Source organism: Artibeus jamaicensis, unplaced genomic scaffold (assembly GCF_021234435.1).
Source record: "Artibeus jamaicensis isolate MK-2021 breed Jamaican fruit bat unplaced genomic scaffold, CSHL_Jam_final contig_1715, whole genome shotgun sequence".
Classification (NCBI taxonomy): domain Eukaryota; kingdom Metazoa; phylum Chordata; class Mammalia; order Chiroptera; family Phyllostomidae; genus Artibeus; species Artibeus jamaicensis.
In genome coordinates, this window is record NW_026521335.1 from 61625 (window position 1) to 83041 (window position 21417).

At 48.4% G+C, this 21417-nt stretch overlaps 2 protein-coding genes across 2 annotated transcripts; both read right to left on the minus strand.

Annotated features, from left to right (window-relative positions):
• Positions 1-6769: 6769 nt before the first annotated feature.
• On the minus strand, positions 6770-11063 carry SF3B4 (splicing factor 3b subunit 4). The gene is made up of 6 exons (XM_037167951.2): positions 10990-11063; positions 10417-10545; positions 9568-10110; positions 9048-9254; positions 7352-7525; positions 6770-7175 (listed from the first exon to the last, which is right to left on the minus strand). The coding sequence occupies exons 1-6, from the start codon at positions 11021-11023 to the stop codon at positions 6988-6990; spliced, it is 1275 nt and encodes a 424-aa protein (XP_037023846.1). The 5' UTR covers positions 11024-11063; the 3' UTR covers positions 6770-6987.
• Positions 11064-11860: 797 nt separating this feature from the next.
• Positions 11861-19574, minus strand: MTMR11 (myotubularin related protein 11). Its single transcript, XM_037167989.2, is given in 18 exon segments — positions 11861-12363; positions 12365-12489; positions 12811-13104; positions 13526-13708; positions 14042-14215; positions 14512-14678; positions 15210-15280; positions 15490-15556; positions 16005-16129; positions 16214-16302; positions 16462-16549; positions 16795-16930; positions 17053-17131; positions 17587-17729; positions 17901-17961; positions 18185-18306; positions 18742-18832; positions 19189-19574. Coding segments are annotated over 18 exon segments (2139 nt in total). The 5' UTR covers positions 19255-19574; the 3' UTR covers positions 11861-12305.
• Between the last annotated feature and the right edge of the window lie 1843 nt (positions 19575-21417).

Here is a 21417-nt window from a genome sequence, read left to right on the forward strand (position 1 = left end):
AAAGAGAAAGTCTGTATTTTCTTTTTAAGTTCTGAGGAAAGCCTTTATTGTTTCTCCCAGCTACCAAGGCCTCAAGCACCTCACCAACCTCACCAGCCACTCCTTCGGTCTCCTCTGCTGGGTCCATTAACACTAGGGTTGTCCAGGGCCCTTCCCCGCTTCCCCCTACTCTCTCCTCCTTGCCCACCTCAGGTCGTCCCACGACTTTAGCGCTGTCTATATGCTGGTGATTCCCACCTTGTCTCCAGCACAGACCTCTCCCCCAAGCCCGAACTCGAAACCTCCATCTGTCCATCCAGCACCACCAAGTGGATGCCCCTGAAGCTTCTCACACTGAACAGGCCCATAAACAAAGTTCTGACTGAGGTCATCATGGATTATCTCTTCACTAAGATGTTCCTTCCTTTCTCACCTCTACATCAGCAGGTCTTGTCAGCCCTATCTTCAAAATGTGTTCCAAACCCACCAGGCCTCGCCAGCTCCATCACTTCCGTCGTCTAAGCCCCCATCATCTGTCCTTCGCTACTGCAGCAGCCTCTGAACTGACTTCCCTGCTTCCAATCTTGCTCCCCTAAAATGTATTCTCGGCAGTCAGCTGATGCTCTAAAAACAAATCTGATCTGATCTGGCAAGAAATGAATGCCTCTGTCCCATAGAAAGACAAGCACAAGTATTTTCACAGGAGCTTTATTTGTAATATTCAAAAACTTCAACTAGCAACCAGAAAATGGGGTTAAACTTGGGTGAACAAACAGTGGTATGTTGGTATAAGGGAGTGTTATGTAACAATTTTTAAGACTGAACTAATATATGCAATGACATAAAAAAAGGTCTCACAAACAAATAATGAAAAGAAGCCAGACCAAAAAGAGCACATACTCAAAGTTCAAGAAAAAGCAAATTAAGCTACAGTGATAGAGAACATAGCGGTTGCCTCTGGGAAGCGGGAATTGACTGCAGGGGCACGAAGGAGCCTTCTAGGCACTGACATATTACATCTTGGCCCGGATGGTGACTATAAGGGCGAGTACATATGTGAAAATCCACTGAAGATGTGTGCGTTTTTCTGTATGTATACCACATTTTCAAAAGAGTTTTAATGAGATCTTATCACTTTCCTTTCTTCAAATCCCCCAATGCCTTCCCATTATACTGAGGATTAAATCCAAGTGCCTGCTCTGGTTGCTGTGGCTCAGTGGATTGAGTGCCGGTAAACCAAAAGGGTCACCGGTTTGATTCCCAGTCAGGGCACACGCCGGGGTTGCAGGCCAGGTCCCTGGTGTGGGGCATGTGAGACGCAACCACACATTGATGTTTCTCTCCCTCTTTCTCCCTCCCTCCCCTCTCTAAAAATAAATAAAATCTTTTAAAAAATCCAAATGCCTAGCCAAGGCCTAAAAGGCCCTGCGTGATCTGGCCCCTGCCTGCCCCCCAGTCCCTTCCTCACCTCTCTCCTGGGCTTTGACTGGGCTTCATCCTCAGTGGTCTTGCTGCAGTGGCGCAAACGCGCCCAGCACATGCCCATCAGAGGAGGTTGGAGGTTGGCACTGAGGGTCCAGCCGGCTGGACCCGCCTTCTCCCAGATCTTTGCCTTTGTCATTTCAGGTCTCTACTCAAAAGTCACCCCCTCCGACCAACCTATCTAAAAGACCTAACTGCTTCCCTCCCCACTTCCCAGTCACTAGCCTGCCACCTATTATTTTTTTCTTATAATATATCCCTACCTGAAATTATTTTTAAGTCTGTATTTTTTGTCTTCTCCTACTTAGATTGTCAGTTCTAAGGGAGCAAGGACTTATCTGGTGTATTTACTGCTCTGTACCCTGTATCCATTAAGGAAACACTTACTGAAGGATTATTCCAAATAAGTTAAATGTTACCTTTAATGCACGTGATAAATCTCTTCTTACTCCCACTAAGTACCAGTGTTGAACTAATAGCTAAAAAATTTCTCTTTAAAAGAGTATGAAATAATTATTGCCTACTGGGACTTGCCCCAGACCTTAGTCTAGACTTTTTCCTGTCCCCCCAACTCAGCTTTTCCTATCCCCTCCACAAACGGCTTATGTTGTGTGAGGGAGTCAGTGAGACTCTGGCCCAGGAGGTAATAAACAGGTATGTAAGTAGTTATGATTATATTGTCAGGGCATTTACCTGACTTGGGCACTTTTCTGAGCGCTTCACATTAACTGGTCCCACCTCCCCATTAACTCTGTGAGATGATCAGCATTTCCGGATGATGAGACTGATGCACTGATTGGTTAAGTAACTTGATATAATTACACAACTCAGAAATGGCAAAAGGATTTGAGCAATATAGATCCAGAGCCCTTATTCTCTTCCAATGCATTAATTTTAAGTGTATGGTTCTATGAGTTCTAACAAATGAATCTGCCATGTAAGCACCCCCTCTATTAAGATAAATAACATTTCTGTCCTGGCTGGTGTGGCTCAGTGGATTGAGTGCTGGACTGTGAACCAAAGGGTCGCTGGTTCGATTCCCAGTCAGGGCACATGCCTGAGTTGTGGGCTGGGTCCCCAGTGCAATGCACGTGAGAGCCAACCACACATTGATGTTTCTCTCCTTCTTTCTCCCACCCTTCTCTCTCTAAAATAAATAAATAAAATCTTTTAAAAAATACCCTAAATGTTCCAATATGCCCCTCTGTAGTCTACCTCCCCATCCTTGGCAACCACTGATCTCCTTCCTGTCACCATAGACTAGTCCTTTTCTGGTTTTGTATCAGTAGATTCAGAAAGTAGGTGAGTCTTTCTGGCTTCTCCTGTTTTCCAGGGTTTTTAACCACTGCCCTATACTGCTTCCTGGTGTAGCTTCTTACCCATCAAACTGGCAACTCTTTAACAGCAGCCACCCATCTGAATTCTATCACTGCATCTACCCACCCAGCTCCAGGCATCTGAGATTGAGAGGATGCAGAAAGAGAAACAAAGAAGGTTAATGAGAGCACCTCCAAGATATCATAAAGTCCCAAGGAGAGATGCTAACAAGTGCAACACCAAAAGTCCATCCTCTAGGAGCTTGTAATTCAGTTAAAGAGAGGGGATACCTCATATAGAAAGCCAAGCACAAAAGCAAAACATTCATTCCTTCGAGAAGTATTTACTCAGTAAATATAATATTAGTATAATGTGATTAAGCAACTGGCTCTGAAGTCCAGACAACTATTGGCTCAATTATTGAATCCACCACTTCTTAGCACGTGACCTTGGTCAAGTAACTTGATACCAGTTTCCTGATCTTAAAATGGTGATAATAACAGGCCCTGGCCCAATGGCTCAGATGGTTGGAGCGTCAGCCCATACACCAAAAGGTTGCAGGTTCCATCCCCGGTCAGGGCACATACCTACGCCGAGGTTCGATCCCTAGTTGGGGTGTGTAGAGGAGGCAACCAATCCAAATGTTGCTCACTTCTCTCTCATCCCCCTCTTTCTCTCTCTCTCTCTCTAAAATCAATAAATACATTCTCATATGAGGATTTAAAAAACAAAAATAAATGAGGGTAAGAGCAGGACCCACCTTGGAGGGTTGTTGTGAGAATTAGCTGAGACAATGCACATCAGGCACTTTGTACAGCACCTGTACCGAGTGTCCTAAGCCCTCTTACGGCCTTGGTGCATTTGGCGGAGTAAGAGTTCAGTAACTGTTAGCCATTATTACTTTTACAATTATTGTGTATGCCAGACACCTTTCAACATTCTCGGGAGACACAAAGTAACAGAATGAGATCCCTTAAGGATTCTTAACGGATTCGATTTAACGCAGGCATACTTAGATTGGGATCCACGAGCCCTCTGGAATTTTTGCTTCAGGATATTGGCTATTTGTGCATATATATGTATTCTTCTCGGGTGGGGTTCATAGTTTTTGTCCTGCTCTCAAAGGACTGCTTATGGCCTGCAAAACACTATGAACCCCTGATCTAGGGCATGAATTCTCCAGGGGGCTGATATCCTTCCCCAAAGAGCCAAAAATTGGTTCAGGAGGAAGTGGGAATAGCTATTATAATGGTCTGTGTCCCTCCAGAAGGCCATAGAGTATATAAGCAGATACATGGCATATTTAATCTGATATTAAAATTTTACACATGGGGAGGGCAATTAGGAAAAAATATCTCCTCAGAGGGACAATAATAAAAAAGGTTGAGAAACCCTGGTTTAGTGAACAATAAACTGAATAGTAAATTACCAAAGTGGACAAGCAATACTCACTATTCTGAGAATTGCTGAGCAGCAGAGTCGGAAAGAGTTTCAGGGTGGAGAGCTAGAGTGTGGGAGGGTCACACTTAATGCCTAGAGGAGGCGCTCAAAAATGACCACTCAATGAATGAAAGCTCGGCAATTCTGAGAATGAAGGCCTGAGATAATAGGGGTCTCAAAGAGAGAGGTGGGCACTAACTTACTCTCTGATGCTGTGACTGCATCAACATGAAATCAGCTAACAGCCAAAACTAACACACAGATTATATGAAAGAACAAGCCAGAAATCTGAGAATCGTCAGCATAAGGAGAACAGTTGTTGAGGTCCTCACTGAAGACCAGTGAAGAGTCAATTCCTGATAGGCAGGGAGGCAGAGAGGACAGACTGAGACAAGCCACCTGGGGCCGCTCCAGTGAGGGCTTCCTGCACCTGGGGCCAGGGGCCAGCTGCTGGCCCTGCCAGGTTCCAAGTGCTCCTGCGACCTCACCTTGCAACCACATCAAAGCAACTTAATAGTAGAGCTCCGCTGGAAATTAAAAGGTCAGTTAATCCCATCAGGACTCAGAAGCTGGCACCCTGAGACACTCATGGTATGAAATATGATGTCTAATCCTCCCCAAGTTTTAGACATACACAACCAGACATTAAATGACTCTGCCTGCACGTCTCACAACTCACCTGTCATCTTGCCCCAAACTGAATGTTACATTTTCATCCTGCCCCCCAAATTCACCCTGCTGCATTCTCACCCTTGATCCCACTCTCCCCTTCATTCCCTATACCCAAACTGACACCAAGTCCTACTATTTTGCCTTTTAAATACTCCCCAATGCATTTCTTCCTATTCATCCCAACTCCCGCGGTAGCCCTCACGCAGGACTCAGTCTTCATCTCTCAGATCTGCCTACTGCCGCTACCACGGTTCTAACACAAATTGGTCACTGCCTTGCGGAAAATCCCTACTGTGGCTTCCCATCGTGGGTAACAGCTTCCCCACGAACGTGTCTTAGCGATGTGCTCACAAGTTCATTCCCTCAGCACTCTGGGCTGCTGGGCAGAGCCTGGAACAGCTGGAACTCCTGGGCCAAGCGCCTGCAGCCTGAAGCAGCCACCTCCTTTGCTCTGTTTGCTGTTTCAAATGGCTCCATGCAAGATGTGAAAAAGGGCTGAGAAGCAGTGATCTGTGGCAGCTCCCGAGCTGGCTCTGCCCTCCTCCTGCCTTCAGCAGCTTTAGTGTGTTCCACACCATGTCTCTCCTGCTCAGAAATCTCCCATGGACCTGGAATGAACTTCCCTCTCACCTTTCCCTGAGAAATGACTACTTTTTCTTTGAATTACATTCAACTAGCACTTTTTTCCCAGGAAGATTTTTCTTAGATAGCCTTCCTTGCGCTCTCAAAATACTGTTTCATAATAATAAATTATGTCCATCTACACCTGGAGAGAACAGCCTTGCTCACCTTCGCATCTTCAGCTGCCCCCACAGTACATGTGGTACCATTGCAATGTCACATGACAAAGGATGATGCAAGAGAACAGGAGAGCCAGGCTCACCTTTTCTGGCCTAGAGTTTAGGAAAGTGCGTGGTTACGTTAAATCAGAAAATAGCTTCAAGAAGGGGGGTAATATAACCGGATGAAATGCAACAAAGAACACAAAGACCATTGGATTTAGTGTAGTTACTGAAGTCTTTGAGCACAGACTCAGATGTGAGGTAAATCAGATTTGGAAGGACTGAGAATGAGAAAAAATAGGAAGATACAAATCCCTCACCCAGGATGTCTGGTGGTAAAGAACAGAGCACAGTGAAGGTTTCCCGAGTTCTTCCGGTCCTGATTCTGACCCATTCTGCAGTTACAAGACGTGTACGTGGTTCCAGGGAAAAACACAATTGCACAGGTAGTGTGCGCAGAGAAATCTAGCTGCCCTACCCCTCATCCCTCCCCTAGTTGTATCCGTTTCTAGTTTTTGACTTATCCTTACATTTCCTGAATACAAATACATAATGTACCACCCCACAGAAAGGTAAGGTGGCACACTACACATTGTCGTGCATGTTTCTTCACTTAAAATATCCTGAAGATCTCTCTCCAACAGCGTGCAGTGTCTTTCTTCCTCATTGCTCTCTACTGCGGCTCCACACTCCATTACGTGGATTTACCAGCATAATCAACCCGTCTCTTACTGACAGGTATGAGTTGCTTCCAAACTAGTTACTACAAACAGTACTACAATGAATAGCTTTGTGCATGTTACTTCAGTTTCGCCTGCGTATCTGCAGGAACCTTATCTCTGTTCTCACTACAATAACCCTATGTCATTGATACTAAGTCTCCATCTCATAAACTATCTGCATAAGCTTGACATAAAGAAACAATCTCTGTGACAGCAGGCCCAGCAATTGCAACAGCATGTTGCAGAATTAGTCTTTAATAAAAACATGGAACGAACACCCTCACTCCTACATCACCATTCTTCTCCCAATATACAGACATTTCTTCTTACAGAAAAAGAGAGAAGTTACTTTGCCAAGGAAAACACTACAAAGAATAAACAATGAGTTCAGTTTTATTATCTCTGTGTATTTGCAAAAACACTTAGGACCAACATAGAAAAAAAAAACCTCCTGTGGGAAAAAAATTATACTTAAAAAAAAGGGGGGCCTAAGGGGTCAGGGCCTTAACCCCAGGAAGCTACTGAAAATCTGATTGGTCCGAGGAATACAAAAGACACTGTGGAGGTATAACACGAGGAAAGAGAATGAGAAACTACTGAGGGAGAGGGCCTCGAAGTGGGCCACGAGGGGGAACTGGAGGCCGGGGAGTGGGTCTGGGTGGAGGGAGGGGCCCCCTTTGGTAGCCATAGGGCGGGGGTCGTGGAGGGCCAGTGTACCCATGAGGGGGCATCAGTGGAGGAGGTCCACGCATACCATGGGGAGGCATAGGACCCGGGTGACCTGTAGGAAGAGAAAGAGAAGTTAGTCAAAGCCATACATTGGAGAGAGTTGATGCTGGGAGAGGACAGGGAGAGGACAGACAGGCAGACAGTGAGAAGAGAAGAAAAAACGGGGGACAGAGCATGACAAAGCCACAAGAAAAGAGGAGGATGAGAGAGGTGGCTGAGCCCACTCACCCATGGGCGATCCGAACGGAGGCCCTCGGGGGGGCATGCCCATCGGAGGGGGTCCAGGATGGGGCATTCCAGGTGGTGGTCGGGGCGGAGGCTGCCCCCCAGATCCTGGGGGCCCGGCATGAGGGTGTCCTAGGCCATGAGGGCCGTGGTGGGCCAGCTGCATCTGAGACATCCCTACGAGAACAAACAGACACACAGAGAAAGGCTAAGAAAATGAAAGAAAACAAACTAGAGAAAGAAGTAACATCAGGAAGAAAAATAGGGCTGGTCAACGGTACCCTTGACCCCATTCCAACTGTATGAACCAACCAACTACCAAAAAATGCCTCCCTCACTTCGCTTGCTCCTTCCATGAGTTCGGCACTGCAGTAGTGCCACAGAAGTACTTAATGGACTGATTTAATCTACTGATAGGATTTGGGAAGGTAGCAGAGGCTGTCTGAGCAAAGATCTATTTTTGGAGGCTGAGTAAGAACTCTTCAGGTGGACAGAGTGGGAACAGAATATCAAAGGCAAAAAAGACAAGAATCGTTAAGTACGTCGAGCAGCACAGTACGTTCCAGGAAAACCAGTTATGTGGTAATCAGGGGCCAGACCATGAGAAGCCTGGACTCCTATGGTGGCCAGTTTGGGATTCACTCTGTAGATAAAGGGAATTTTGAGCAAAGGTGTACAAATATCTGTGTTTTAGAAAAATTACCCTGTGAAAGTGGATCAGAGCTAGAGAAAACTGGGGTCAAAGTGGGAATTAGGAAGTTCCTACAGTAAGTTAGATGTGAAATAATGAAGATATAAAAACCTGAACTAGAGCACTGATGCCAGAGATATCAGTGTGTCTTGGTGTCAAGACTGGGGTGGTAATGCATAGTCAAACACAGCTCCCAGATTTGAGTTAAGCACCTGAAAACACAGACTGTTAGAGGAAAATAGAGCTGAAGGGGAGTAGAAAAGCGGAGCTGTCTGTTCAGCAACACGGGTCTAGAAGGTTACCTACCATAAGTCAGAGCTACAACCTAGGAGGCACCGGGGAGCCAGTGCTGGAACTGCAGGTACAAACAGAGCACAGGGAGCCCACTGAGATGGCTGAGACTGAGGTGACAGAAAAAGAAAGGGAGGCTCCAGAACAACCAAGAGACAAGATTTCCCAACAAAGAGACATGGCTAACCCACAGTCACAGACAACAGTACAATGATTACCAGAAGGAAACGGGGGTAGAGAAGGCAGAAGAGGGTAAAGGGGGGATAAACTGTAACGGGATATATCACAGAACTGCACACTTGAAACCTATATAATTGTATTACCCAGTGTCACTCCAAAGAATTCAACTTAAGAATTAAAAAAAATACAAGACATGGCTAGTTTCGATTAAGTAAGAACAAAGGTCAAACCAAAACAATCCCCTGGATTTGGCAACTGGGTCACTGCTTTGGGATGAAAAGTCAGAGGACAGAATGGAAGTAAAAGGCAAGGGAATAAAACCCAGCCAAGGTAGCTACGACCTTTGTTAAAACTTCAGACACGGAGACAAAAGTATATGAAAAAGTATTATGTGTTTGTTTTTATAAAAGAATGTCTAAAGGAAAGGAAAGCTCTGGAAATATGGAGTATGGTCAATGGGAAAAGATCAGCAGCATAAGTGGTGACAGAGCTCCTCTTCCAAGCTCCTCTCTCCCTTTCTCGGCAAACAATACACACCTGGATGGGGCATCCCACCCGGAGGAAATGGGTGAGGATGTGAGTGTCCGTGTGCAGGATGTCCAGCCCCTGGGGTTCCCGCTGAAGGGGGCCCATGTCCTCCAGCCCCAGGAGGCATAGGTGGTGGGGGCATGGCTGGGGGTATCCCAGGTGGAAGGGCTCCAGGAGGCGGCACCGGGGGTGGGAAGGAGCCAGGAGGAGGCATGCCTATAGAAGAAATAGAAGAAGAGTTAATCACACGAGAGAATATCTTTAAAGAGCCTATTCCAATACAGCCTCTCCAGGCAGGATTTGCTCTTTTCTCCCCCTCCCAGCTCTCTAAAGTCAAAGCCATGTAAGCCAACACAAACAACTTTAACCTCCTGGAGAGACTTAGGGACTTTCCTCCCCACAGCAACCATCACCCATCAATCCCTTCTCATCACCCGATAACTCAATGTCCTCCTTTGTTGGTTCTTTCTCCTTCTTGACCTATCCCCCACAAACTCAAAACAAACATATTCTGAATCAAAAGCTTTACCTGGTGGAGGAAGCCCAGACCCCAGTGATGATACCACAGGATTGGGGGCAGAGGGTGGAGGAGGTGCATCTGCAAAGAGCTGATGAGGGCGGTCAGCCTGGGAGAGTGGATTCTGGGCTGCCAGAAGTCGTTCAGCTGCTGAGCCATGGCGCTCACCCTTGGAGTCCTTCTTGAAGGCATAGGACACAGTGATAGGGCGGTTACAGAGGTACTGCCCATTCATAGCCTCAATCGCTGCATCCGAAGCATCAAACGAAGCAAAATTAATAAAGGCGTAACCTTTGGAGTTGCCTGTGTCAGGGTCCCGCATGATCTTGGGGGTTTGTAAGATGACCCCAAAGGCACTGAAAGTATCATAAAGCAACTTCTCATCAATCTCTGGGTCCAGGTTCCCAATGAAGATGTTGGCCCCCACATCCAGATTTTTGTTGTGAGCTGATGCCTTGTTCACCCGGATGGGCTTCCCATAGAGTTTGATCATGTTCATGATCTTAATGGCATAGTCAGCATCTTCCTCACTCAAGAATTCCACAAAGCCATAGCCTGCAGAAGTGGAAGAGAGGAGCTTAAATAAGCAAAGTGATTCAAAATGGGGTGTAACTCATCCACCTTTAAAAGCACAAAAAATAAGAAATAACAACCTCACTACAATTGAGAACGGTTCAAGAAACAAACTGTGAGCTAGACTTAAGAATCGTTTCTCAGCCTTTTGGCTAAGATCAAATGCATACACTTTAGAGAACGAAATGTTTAGGGTGCTTCTTCCAAAAGTTGAGAATGGTGCTGCGATCCTCCAGGAGTCGTTTGTCCCCCCTCAGTACATAAATGCACCTCTTGCCACATACTTACCTTGGTGCTGACCAGTGACTCTATCCTTTGGCATGTGGGTGTTAACTACTGGCCCGGCCTGGAGAAATAGCTCCCACAGCAGCGGTTCGCTAACCTTCTCGTCCAGGCCCCCCACGTACACAGTGGCATCTGGATGGTGAGAGCAGGAAGTTAGGGCAGAGATGAGTATGACAAGAAAGGAGATGACAGGAACATGAAGAGGAAACCCAGGAGAGGATTGGAGGTGGAGACGAAATACAAAATAAAAAGAAAAAAAAAGACGTTAGGCTAAGCCCTCACAACTCCCTCTTTACGGGAACTAGAGTCTTCTTAAATCTGATCTAGAGTTCTGCTGCAAATTCCCTTCATGAATAATATTTATTTTTTGAGTGGAAAGCCAGAAGATTGGCCATACAAAGCGTCACACCTACAGGCCTTAGCCTGAAGCCGGCCACCGGCCCCCAGCAGGCACGAGAGCTGGTCTTACGCCCTCTGGGGTGGCCCAGTCTCCCGCGCCAGGGGAAAAGCCTGGTGGCTATAGTCGAGGTCTCCCAGCCCCCCTGGGCCCATTCCTAAGTCGTTCCCTCCAATCACCCTGGTTCCGCTCAGAGATCGGCCCGGCAGCCATGGCGAAGTCGCTCCCGCCGTCTCCAGGCAGCGACTCCGCCCCCCACCTCAGCCACTACTTCCACTTCCGGGGCGAAGGTAGATGTGACAGTGGTGGGCGGAGAGCAGCGGTAGGCGGAGCCGGAAGCCGCCGCGGCCATTTTAGGAGCCGCAGTGACTTGTTGCAGCCGATTTGACTGAGTCCATCGCTGGTCCTTCCCTAGGGTGTTGCTGGGAGCGTTCAGGGCAAAGAAGGCAGAATGGAAACGCCCTCATCCTCTCAAGGCTGTGTGAGATGTTACAGGATCACACTGCTCCCAAAGTGCAAATTTGAAAGCTAAAGGAACAAAACTTTTTCATATATTTTGTTCCCCGGAGAAGGGCGTGTGAGGAACCTCCCAACCCAAGGACTCTGCTGCCTTGGGGCGCGGAGGCACCCTCTCCACCCCATTGGGCAGCTCCTGTCTGTACGTGAGTTAGTGTTTCATCTCCTTCAAGGGAGGGATTGCAAAGTGTCGGAGCCGAAGTGAGGTCTCAGCCGGCCTCGTGGTTACAGCATAGGAGGGGGCTGAGGGGAACCTGAAGCTTACAGATGAGTGTGACCGAAGCTGAGAGGCGCTTCAACCTCCAGAATATTACTGGCCCCAGCAACCACTTGGTGTGTGCTTTTGCCCCATCTGCCCCTAAATGGGAGGCACGGAAAAGAGAACCCTTTCTCCAAGTTGCATGTGAATTTTGCAGACCTTCACCTGACCCATCCCCTCATTTCCTCGCCAGTAATGTGAGTGCCATCCTCTCGCATCACACTGACCCCTCCCCTAGGAGCCTGTATTCGGACACAAGAAACAATGCCAGCAACACGTATAAATACTGTGCTTTAATGAAACCCTTAAATAGAAATGTCGCTACAAAAATATACAATTGGAAGAGACAAGATGCCCCCCATATCTACTCCATACCCATAGGAAGCTATAAGGGAAGAAGTAGAAAATGGAATTAAAGAAGTGGTAAGGGGGTAAAAATGAGGTTTGTAAGGCTGTCCTTGTTGAGACTGATCTCACAACATCTGGATATACAAAAGGGATGGAATTGCTTTGAAAAAAGAGGTGGTCATGTTCTGGGTTGTTTTTGTTTCTTAATTCTTCAAATCACAAGAAACTACATATATAAATTCTTGAGGAACCAAACCTGACAGAGCAAGAGTTGGAGGTTCAAGTCAGGGATGTGGTTCAAAGGCTGGGGTGTGAAAGCTGAGGCAGCAAGACCAGATAGGAAGAATGGAAAGGATTAGACGGTACCCTCCCTTACGCTGGACCACTTTTCTCCCTGCCCATGACAAAGCCAGCAATTTCAGCGCGATTGGGAATTTGGGTCTCTTTTCTTGGAGTGATCCTCAGGAGATATTCTTGGTGTCCATTTCCTTAATAGCTCCTGAAGATGGGCTAACTCATCCTGGAGGCCAGTTATTGTGGGATCTGAGAGGCCCATCTGGAAAGGGAGTGGAGAGAGAGAAAGTATTATTGCAGCTCTAGCTCTCTCTCTGCTTTTAAAATCTGTTTACTACTGACGTTTTTAATTCCTATTCTCCCACTAACTATACCCTAGGTTCCACTTGATCTGAGCCACAAAGTTTCCCCCACGCACCCACACTCCCAAACGTATCCACTTCGGTACCAACATGAATAGTACTTCACTTCCCAGTTTCCCCAGCCCCTTGCTTTTCCGGTTTCTGGAAACATCTGTCTTCTGGAACATCTGGCTCAGCTGCCAAACCTTTCTCCCACCTCAATCCCTGCCTTCCCTTCTCACCTGAACCTCAGGCCTTCCCCTTAGGTAGCAGCGTCTCCAGAGTCTGATCTGGGGTCCCAGGTATCCAGGCAGCAACAGCCCCGAGGGTAAAGGGCAGGCTCCCCAATGTGAGGGGAGCCCCCACTCCTGATCAGCCAGACTTTCCGAAGAAATAGCAGGTCGAGGGAGCCAACGAGAAGGGACTGCCAGCAGGCAGGGACTGTCCCGCCAAGGACAGAGCTGATTCAGGGGAGTCAAGGCCCCTCTAGAGAAGAGCCATACAGAACTGGGGCGTCTAGGAACCATGAAGCTTGGCTAAAGGGGAAAGGAAAATCAACTGGTGACCTAGAAACCAGATGACCCAGTTTCCCCAAATTGGGTTGGGAAGCACTGTCCAGCTACCCACACAGTCACCGTGCTAGTGTTGGAACTATAAGCCTCCCACTGAGAACTCTAACTTTCCTCTTCATTGGGCTTCAAAGTAGACCTCAGGACTGATTAAAGTTGATTTTAGGGAAACTTGCAAAATGCACGCATGAGACAAGATGAGGAGGACCCAGAGGATGCCCTCTGCTATTCTAAGATTTCTGTCTTCTAGGGACAGTCAGGGATATGTGACAGCTACAGAAGAGGAGTGGGGTAGCTTTCCCTGGGGGCTCGGACACTGTGTCTTTCAACTTCTTCCCATCTATTAGGATGAGCCTGCAAGAAAGTCAAGGGAGTTAAGACACCTCACCTGCTGTCTAGGGAGCCAGGAATCTGGGCAGTATTTTGAGTCATAGCCAGGATTATGAAACTGGAGAATCTGTTCATTGCTATAGCGTAAATCCCAGTCCCAGACAGACAGCTGTGGGTCAACAGAGCTCCCTGTGGGGAGCTGGGAGTACCCTGGGGTATAGACTTGTGTACAGGAGTTGAACTGGACAAAAGAAAACAAGAAAAGGGATGGTTAAACAAAATCAAAAAGTACATAATCCTTCTCACAGGTCTACAGAAATATTATGAAACTCTCATCTCTTACTCCAGGAGTCAAATATAGGGTGAAACTCCAGACCTGAGAGAGAGCAGCAACCTCCCCTTTTCCCACCCACAGACCTCACTTTTCATAAATCAAAACTAAACTTGGGAAAGTACTTCTCCATGGGGGCGTGGGGGAGGGGTTGTGGAAGACAATATTCTAACTTCGCCGACCACATACATATTCCTCCTCCTTCTCCTCTAAAAAAAAAAATATAAAAATGAAGTCACTGACCTGTCCATTTTGTTTTCCACGCTCCCGGGGAGTGTCTCTCAAGAATGTAAGGGTGTCAGGAACCCTGACACTGTCATGAAGAGCGAGAAGGAAAAACTCCGAAAATTCAAACTCAGCAGGAAACTGCTGGAGGAGCTGCCACACACAATCCAGGAAGAGGAGAAACACTGGGGCCTGAGAAGAGGGAAATGAAGAGGTTGGAAGGGACTCTGGGAACCTGAAAGGGAAGAGTGACGAAATGAGGGGGACACAGGGACCAGGGGCCACTAAGAAGATCAGGACATGGAAATCCGAACTGAGCACTGTAGGGAGTGTGGTCCTCACTCATCTGTATCTCCCTTCAAACTCAGCTCAACCACAGGACCCTTAGGACCTGATTCACCTCCAGTGGGTTACACTATATAATTTTCAGATCCTCTTACTTCTTTAGTAATACTGCTCCCACTCAGTACCCTCCCAAAAGTTCTCACCTTCTCACCGATCCCCGTTCCCCCAAGTCGGGTCAGGAAGGGATGTCCAGCTGCCACCCACTCTCGCTGTACTAGTGATTGGAAGCCAAGCAGTGTTCGAGCTTCAGGGGCTGAAAGCAGCTGGACGAGTGAAGAGAGGAGGCCATTGAAATCACGATCACCGCGCTCTGGGTGATAAAGAGGGAGAAGGGACAAAGAAGGGGGCAAGAAACTAGGGCAGAAGAGAATGAGAAAAGGAAACATGGCAAGAAATGAGAGGTACAGGGGGGAAAGTTTGGGGTAGGTAGGATTGAAAGGGCACATAGAAGTGAAGACAAAACAAAGATCTTGAATGATTTACTTCATAGACTCCACCTGAATAGAAATACCCAGCCTCACATGTAAGGGGCAGCATTATAAATCTCAAACCAGCTTCCACATTGTCTTTCCCATCCCAACCCCAATCCCCATCCACTGATGGAAGGATGTGAACAGAGGCTGGAGAACCCTTCTGTTAGGGACCACAAGCTGTGGTGGGGAAGCAGAGGTAGCACTGAGGATAAGTTAGAGCTCATGGGTAGTTCCCAGTAAAGGGAGAGGAGAGTTTCAGCACTAGAAGGGGACAAGGAAGCCTTGTAGGTTTCCCTCCCTGAGCAGAACCCAGTCAGGTGGGTAATGAAAAAGTCAGGTAATGGAGTGAGTTGATCCAAGAAACTCACCTTGAAGTACTACAGAGCGAACTCTAGATGTCACCAGGACTGAGATGTCACTGGCCTTTCGAAGACAAGACCTGGAGGGGCAGGTAAGGACAAAGGGGAGAATGATAAGCCTGGGAGAGGGGAGTAATGGGTCAAGAGATAGAACAGAGGCTGACCCCTTCTAAATAAGTCTTCTTGGGAAACCAAGGAGAAGAGTTCATGGAAGGCCACTTAGGAGTCCAAGTTAACAGAAGTTTGGGAGGGTTGAATTATAAGTCATGGCTAGAAAAAGAGGGAGTACCTGACATAGTCCAACCATCGTGTCCCTTCCAGGCCAGAGAGCCATTTATCCTCAGCTACAGGTGAATCTAGCAGAGAGTAGAGGGGTCAGAAGGGTGAAGAGATCGGGAGAACTTGGGATTCGAATTCAGGGACTATAGCCCCAAGGGTTAAGAATAACTTAGGTGGTGGTTGCCTTGGGCTGGGATAGGAATGAAAAGTTGCTTTAAATGGCCATGAGGTTTCCAGAGTTAAATTGTGGTAATGTTTGTACAAAACTGTAAATTCATTGAATTGTACACTTAAACTGGGTGAAGGATGAATTTTATGGTGTATAAATTGCATCTCAATAAAGCCATTAAAAGAGTACATTGGGGTCTGGAAGACAGGAAATCAGTATGTGGGAGATGGAAGAGTTGAGTAGAAAAGTAAGAATCATTGGGCTGACGTGTTATTCATTTATCACAGGCAAATGGCAAACCAGGTTAGGGTCAGCAGACCTAGGGGTGGGGGTCAGGGGCCAAAGGCTATTCTCACCAGGCAGACAGAGGGCCCTCAGCCTCAGGTGGGCAAGTTGGACATCTGCAAGACTGGGCAGCTCATCCATAGTGTCTACCAGGACAACATCAGAATGCCCAGCCTGGAGCATGGACTCCACTATTCTGGAAGGAAGGGAGTCAAAAGGTAAGGGAAGGAGTCTGCCCTGAACACCTAACCTTTGGTTCTTCTCATCAAACGTCCCTTACCTGATATCCTCCTTGTTAGGGTCACTGGCTGTGTAGAAGCCTCCACAGCGGAGAAGATCACTCCCCCCAGGGTGATGCCAGGACAGGCGCTTCAGATGGGTGACAGGAGGAGCATTGTGGGAGAACCTCCTAGCCCCACCCTACCCTTGCCCCCACACTGACCTCACAGGGATCCCCTCCCTCCACAATGACCCCTGACCTCCCATAACCCTCTAATCCCCAACCATTGCCCTGACCCTCACACTGACCGGTCCACGACCCTGATGAAAGTGGCCAAAGGCTCTCCTGACCTCACTGTCCAGAGTTCGGATAGGGACCCAGAAGTAACGGGAAAGGCTGTGAAATTGAGAGTTATGTCACATCTTGGCTCAGTGACCTCATAATGCAAAGCTGTGATTACAGGACACTGCTTAGGAGGGGATCATTCCAAGTGATCCGAGGTTCAGAGATCTAGGAGGTAAGGGGGATAGTTCTGTGGAAGTCCTAGGAGGCTGGAGCATACGGGAATCATAGCTTCAGAGAGACAGGGACCTGTGGGAAGACCAGGAGTCTGCAGGGGTTGGGCTGGACTGAGGGGTCACCTGGTGGCTACGTCGAATCTCTCATTGATGAGACTGACCCTCCAGCCACTGGCTCCCTGCTTTTTCCTCTCAGTCTCCCAGTCTTCTGACGTCTCCAAGAGAGGAACGGGTGGTTTTCTGGAGCCAGCACTCTGGCCTAGTGGAGGACGGCAGCAGAGGGGACGACAAAGAGGACAGCTTCTCAGCCCTTTTGTCTTCAGCCAGCCTCTGCTTTTCAGACTCTTTACCCTCTCCTTACCCCAGAGCACTCCCACTCACCAGCCTTGCTCAGGGTTATCCCTGCATACTGCTGGGCTTGGCTGCTCTGAGCTCTGGCTTGGACAATGGCCATGGTCACCTGTGGAGGAAAGGACATCCTGTCCTTTTGGCTCAGACTGAAGTGAAAGGAAGGAAATGTGGAGTATTGCTTCATTGTCTTTGCCGCCAATAAAGAAGAACAGCTGAGACAGTCCCTAACAAAGGGAGTTGGGGTCAGGAAAATACATCTAGAACCACAGAATCACAGAGTGTTAATTCTGGAAGGAATTAAGAATAATCTTCTCCAACCCTCCCTGTTTTTCAAAGGAAGACACTTGCCCACAGTCACGTGCTTGACAACCGGCATAAGTGAGGTACAATTCAGGCCCTTCATTCTCACCGTACTGTCATTTATCCCAGCCTTTTAGCCACTCCTTGAGGAAAGAAGCAGAGACTGAGAGGAATTCTGAGAAATAAGGGAGTACTGGGAAGTGCCAGAGAAAGGATCCCAAGGTTCTCAGGGAATGAGGCGTCCTTGGGTTTCAAGCCTCTTACCTGAAAAGCCTGAGGCTCTAGTCCTCCAGTCTCAAAACCAACTCTGAGCAGCCGGAAGTCTCGGCCATGAATCAGGATCTCCTCAGGGATAAATTTAAGCAGGGACCCTGGACGGTGGAGTTGAACTCGAGACAGGTTGCTCACTGAAGTCAAGAATTAGAGAGCAGTGTAGCCAGGGATCAGGGTCTCTGTGGAGGAAGTCTTCCTGCCCATCCCACTGCATCCCTGGCTGCCCTCTGATAATAGAGGAAGGGTTGAGGAGGGGATCTGACACCCCCCCCCCCAGTGAGCTCCTGCACCAAAACTCCACTTACCAGCCTCTAATCGCCCAATGTTGGCCAGGGCAAAATCATACTCACTGCTCAGGGGAGTCTCCTAGAGGAAGCACATGACATACTAAAGGCATTAGAGATCTCACATTTTATCTCAGCAGCCCCTCGCCTTCCTAGAGATAGATCCCACTGACTATCCCTGATACGTTCAAAAGGGAGCCTTTAAGAATAATTCTATCTCACTTCCTATAATGCTTGTCTAATCCTTCTAGATTCCCCTACCTACTTCCTGCTAGCTCTCCTTCCCACTGACCTAACCATCTCACCTGACTCCGCTGCCATCCATGGGGCTGGAAGGTGACCCTCAGGTTGGTGCAGATCAGGGTTCCAGGCAATTCAGGGTCCAGCCCCTTCCGTACCCCTGGGGCCCAGGCTAGGACCCGCTCCCCTATAGGAGAAGCCAGGTTATAATCATTGTCGGTGTTGCACACACATGCACACCCACTCCTCTGAGACAGGAGGGCCTCAGAAGGAAGATTAAGATCCTCCTCTAACTTCTAAGAATGAAAGCTTAAGGAGAGAATTTGTCATTTTTTACTCTAGAGCCTAGAACAGTGTCTGGCATATAGTAGGCACTCAAATATTTACTGACTAAATAAATGACCAAAGGGGGAACAGCCTCAAGAAAACAGAGAGACCATGAACATCCAAGCTCCCAACCTGCTCTGGACAGAGTCAAGAGAATAAGCCTCATGCAGAAGAGGCACTCTGAGCCAGGAGAGGAACACAAAGGCATCTTTAGTGAAGGTATGAAACAAGGTTGAAGTAGGATGAAATCGGAAGGCATTTCTGGAGATCAGAAGTACTGGAAGGGCATTATTACCTGGGAGGCATCCAGAGGCCAGGCAACTGCCAAGCTGACGACTCCCGGGCTCCGGCATCCCACTCCCCTGGACAGACTTTGGTCCAGAGGGCTGTGAAGGGTGTAGGGTTAAACCCCAGGCCTTGCCAACCCTGGGGTCAGGGGATACCTGAGCAGCCACCTTTGGAGGTCCATACTCAGACTCTCAGGGAAAACTGAGATCAGTGGCTGTGGGGTGCTCAGGACCAGGGTTGGCAGAGAGTAAAGAGGGAGGGGCTGGTTAATGGATAATGAGACGATGAACTTGAGACTGAAAAGGACAGACCAAGCTCCATCAGCCAGAGTTGCTATGAGACACACCCTCCTCCGGCTCTAGTTGTTTTTTTTTTTTTTTTTTAATGTCTACATCATCGCCACACACCTCTTGCTGACAACCCCTTCCCCCAAACCCACCTTTCCTCTCCTTACCCCCATTTCTGGCTCCTCCTTCTGGGGGGCGATGTTGAAACTCTGGCCCCGGCCCCCCCACCACATTTCTCCCGCTCCATCCGGAGACGGAGCAGTTAAGGGTGGGAAACCTCGAGGATGCTCAAGCCCCTGGGGGAGAGGCTGGTTCTCGTAGTTGAGAAGAGGGAGGTCGGGGATGGGGCAGAGGAACACTCAGGGCAAAGGAGCGTTTGATGCGCACAGAGCACGATTTGGGGTCTTTGAAAGGTGTGTCCAGCCCAGCTAGAGGAGGCTCCTTGGAAACTTCAGTCGACTCTGGAGAGGGAGGGAGGCACGCCCAGCCTCTTAAAGGAGTACACACACCATTTTTGGAAAGTGAAGGGGAAGTGGAGGAGCCTGGGAAAGGTGAGGAATCAAACCGGGAACTGGGGGGGAGGATAAGCCAGATTCAATTCTTTACCCTGTTCCTAGTTTGCACTTCCTGTTCATGAGCATTGGAGACTGTTTGAGGGGAGCAGTAATATCGAGTGTTAAACTGGAACAATTCGGGCCACTTCTCTAGACTCTCCGAGTGGTGGCTTTCCCGGGAAGCTTGGTTTTTTAATATCTCAAAGGGGGCGGGGGTGGAGGAAGTGGGAGGAACGCAGTAGTTAAGGCCTCCTTAACGGCCACCCCTGACAGACCTAACAAAAGGGGTTGGGCAGTAAATGGAAACTGGACCTCAGAGTTTTGCCCAGGGAGCCCCAACAACTGGGGAGGGGGTCCAGTTAGTGTCTTTGTACATCCTCCTCCAGACACCATGAAACATGCTTCGTGCACAGGGTGCGGTGGAAAAGCGAGAAACTAAAGTCCCTCCAGGATGCAGACACAAGTACGGGTATGTTTGTGTGCAAGTTCTGGGGTGGGGGGGGGAGGCCCAAGGAAAAGATGTCACCACTTAATCGATCGAGCACATACACAGGCACACACCCCCAACCAACCAGAAACTGGAGCCCACTCCAGGTACACGACTCCTCCCTCCCGCATAGACACCAGATCTCCAAATTAATAATTCACATTCAGGACTTTGAAAGCTGAGGGCTGGAAACCTCTGTGCAGTTCATCAAGCCCATTCCTTCTCCCTCCCCCTTGCAACCCTAGAAGCAAAGGTGGGGGGAGGGCGCTAGGAGGGAAGGGAATTGCAGGTGAAGAGGACTGGGGGAGGAATGCAAGGCAAAATCTCCATTCAGATGTGAAAAAGACAGGAGATAAAATACAAAGCAAGAGTTAACGCGCTGCTGTTTTATTGATTTTGAGTCTGTACAGAGGCAGCAATCCTTAGGTGGGGCCCCGTTTTCCAAAGTGTCACTTTATTCTCTCCAACCCCCAGCAAGCACACCCTTCCGGCCTCAGCTCTGAAACGTCCCTGTCTTGGCTGCAACTTTGGAAATAGTGAAAACACATATTGTGAGGCGGGAAGTCAGTGCGGAACAAAGGCACACACCTGCTACAAAGGTGGCTGGTCCCTGAGCCTGATTCTCCTGATCCTCAAGGTCCCCAAAACTACTAAGCACCATCAGCCCTACCTGCATTCTGTGGGCCTCTGTCTCTGGGGAAGAGATACTTCCCAAGGTCTGGTGCAATAGAAGCGGTGTGTACCACAATTTTAAAATGTCATTGTCCACTTTCCTCCTCCCACCACCCTTCATTCAAGAGCCTCATTCTTATTAATACTTTTGAGGTAAGGAACAGCAGAGGAATACAGAGAAAAACATCAGGGGATTGGGGGCAAGTCTAAGGCCAAAAAAACCCCCAAACACCTGATTCGGATAAGTACCCAACCAGGAATGCAGTGGGGGCAGCAGCTGAAGGGTAACAGCAGGACCACCCCTCACCACCCGACCCATCCCCGGCGGAGGCTCGGCGGATGAAAGGGAGGGTGGAAAGGCAATGGGGCTGCATCAGATTTTTCCATTTTCAGAATCCTGATCTGGCTGCGGATTTGTGCAGACTGAAAGCTGCAGGGAGGGGCAGCTGGAGGAGGTGGAGCTGAGTGACTCAGATGATGAGTCACAGATCCTTATAAGCCCAGAAAAAGGCCAAAGTCCTCCCCACCCCCACTCCTGTCATTTCTGCTAGTCAGCCAGCTTCCGTTCCTACTGGCCCTCACCCTTGAGGCCAGTGAAGGGAGGTGCCCTGGAAAGTGTCTACATGGGAGACTTCATCATAAATATTTTGTTCTTCAACTTAAGTACCATGGGGCAAAACAAC

What these genes read in the sequence shown, in the direction of transcription:
- SF3B4 (XM_037167951.2), bottom strand. Translation starts at nt 11,023, where the DNA reads ATGGCTGCCGGGCCGATCTCTGAGCGGAACCAGG. An exon ending in GATCTCTGAGCGGAACCAGG is followed by an intron (nt 10,546 to 10,989) that starts GTGATTGGAGGG and finishes CTCACCATCCAG; the next exon opens with ATGCCACTGTGTACGTGGGG. An exon ending in AGTCACTGGTCAGCACCAAG is followed by an intron (nt 10,111 to 10,416) that starts GTAAGTATGTGG and finishes CCACTTCTGCAG; the next exon opens with GCTATGGCTTTGTGGAATTC.